The sequence below is a fragment of the Austrofundulus limnaeus genome, unplaced genomic scaffold (assembly GCF_001266775.1).
Source record: "Austrofundulus limnaeus strain Quisiro unplaced genomic scaffold, Austrofundulus_limnaeus-1.0 Scaffold1712, whole genome shotgun sequence".
NCBI classification, from domain to species: Eukaryota; Metazoa; Chordata; class Actinopteri; order Cyprinodontiformes; family Rivulidae; genus Austrofundulus; species Austrofundulus limnaeus.
Window position 1 is genome coordinate 23121 of NW_013954114.1, and position 2057 is coordinate 25177.

At 44.1% G+C, this 2057-nt stretch overlaps 1 protein-coding gene across 4 annotated transcripts in view; it reads right to left on the minus strand.

The window, feature by feature from the left end:
• Positions 1-2057, minus strand: part of si:dkey-70p6.1 (uncharacterized) — an 18973-nt gene that overhangs the window by 10108 nt on the left and 6808 nt on the right. For 2 of the 4 annotated variants that reach the window (XM_014033366.1, XM_014033365.1), the window contains exon 4: positions 207-553. In XM_014033366.1, the coding sequence (XP_013888820.1) occupies positions 207-553 (347 nt within the window). Of the gene's footprint in view, positions 1-206; positions 671-2057 lie in introns of all 4 variants that reach the window. The other 2 variants (XM_014033364.1, XM_014033363.1) reach the window with 1 other exon arrangement.

Consider the following 2057-nt stretch of genomic DNA (forward strand, 5'->3'; position numbering starts at 1 on the left):
GGTCTGTAGCCAGTAAGGATCTGTTTGTTGAACTTTAGATGTGATTCTTAACAATTTTTCTGGAAAGCAGAGAAATGGACTCACGGTGAAGCCCACTGTTTATAGAGCTGATTTATAAAGAACAGTGAAAAACTAAAACACTAAAAGTATCCAGAAAAATATCAAATTTCTGTGCTTTAGACTACAAAACATTTAGTTGTACCAACCTTGGGGAATGATGGGACGTTAAAGGCCTCAGTGTTTCTACGAGGCAGCTTTGTGCTGTGGGGGTGTGGCGGAGGAGGGGCTGGATGTGACGGTGGGGCGTGTCGGGGAGGCGGCGCCGGCGGTTCCGCCATATCCGTCCCGCTGTCCCTCTTCTGAGGCGCCTTGTCTGCCTTCCTCAGCTTCCTGACGCAGGCGTACTCTGCCGTCTCCGGAGGATGGGGGGCGGACATGACCTGGCCCTCGGGTTCAGGCAGCCCTTCTTCCACGTCCCCGTCTGGGTCCGGAGGCGCCGGGGTGTTGGCGGGTACAGCCGGAGGGGCCGGAGTGTCCGTCTGCCCAGCCCTGCCTACCATGGCGTAGAGGGCATCGTCAGTACGTGTYGCGGAGGAGCGCTGGCCCACTTCAGAGTAAGTGTGCTCGCTGTCCTCTCCAGTCCCCGAGGGGATCTGGGGAAGCTGCCTGCCTTGAGAACGAAGGTCAGAGTTAGACCGGCGGCTGGGCAGCAGCAGGGTGTCCATGCTGGCTGGACGTTTCTGTTTAGAAGGCCTGCTGTTTTACTGCCTGTACGGCTGAGACCCGCCGTAAAACAGAACTCACATCGTTTCAAGTATTTCAACACGRTCAGGYAAAAAAATGCAACATTTTTTCTTCTAAAAACACMCCCAGAGTTTTTTCAAGTGTCTCCAACTCATTTTCATYCTTTCTCTATTTAGTTTCATCCTAGAGCACTGAGCTGTACTTTGACTCAGGCACAATRGGGGTGCCACTAACGGGATGCAATGACCACCCTACCCTCATCACATACGTATAACTGTGTTTTAGAAAAACTATTTAAACACTGGAATTATTATTGAAACTCTGAAAGTGATCACAGGATGGACATCTACAACTGATTACGATTGGAGTAAGCCTGTTTTATAATGACCACATAGACCGCATAGAGCTGTCACATGACATAAAATTATTGTTGAGTTGCGTTTCTTTATAGACACAAAATTATCTTGTAAGAACTAGAAAGCTTTCTTGCAACCATCTCATRATAACGTGTTAGGAGTTTATGGTTTGACATCACTTTCATGGACGTTTGATTGCCTTGACAGGATGAAGTGCGATGGAGAAAATGGAAACTGAGCCACGTTCCAGRCACAAGTTTCTAGACTGAAAAATGACTAAATAAGTCGTTGGATATGGTTTTTGAATTAAAAGTGAATGCAGACAGAGTGTATTCAGCTGAACTGCTAGATGAAGCTGAACCAGGGCACGGAAGGTTTGAAACCCAGAACACAGCTGGACACAATAGGGGTTAAAAGTAAAAGGTTATTTAATAAATAACAAAACAAAAAAGCCAACCTGGCGGCAAATACTTAAAAGAAGGATACACAAGGGGGACTGAGAGCGATGGAGGAAGACCAAGCAATAAATCAGTGAGGTGAAGATGGAAAAACACTGAATAAAGAGGAACTGGGCTGATGGGAGAATGAGAGGAAGCTGATTAATGAGTGACAACAGTTGAGTGGAAAACAGACAGAGCAACTAAATACAATGAATCAATTTTACAAGGGCCTGAAATTAAACACAAAGAACCAAAATATAACAAAAACCCTGAGTTGTAAAGTCACTAAATACAAATACTTTGTTACTCTATTTAAGTAGAATTTTTGGTTTTTTGTATCTGTGCATTACTTGAGTAATCATGTTTTAGCCAAATTTTTACTCCTTACATTTTTACACAATTACCTTTCTACTCCACACATTTTTAAAAAGGTAAGAAGTAGAAAGTTGTTACTCCTATTTCATTCTGGCTCGTTATAAAAAAAACACTATTCTGATAAATTGCACCTCCTAGATAG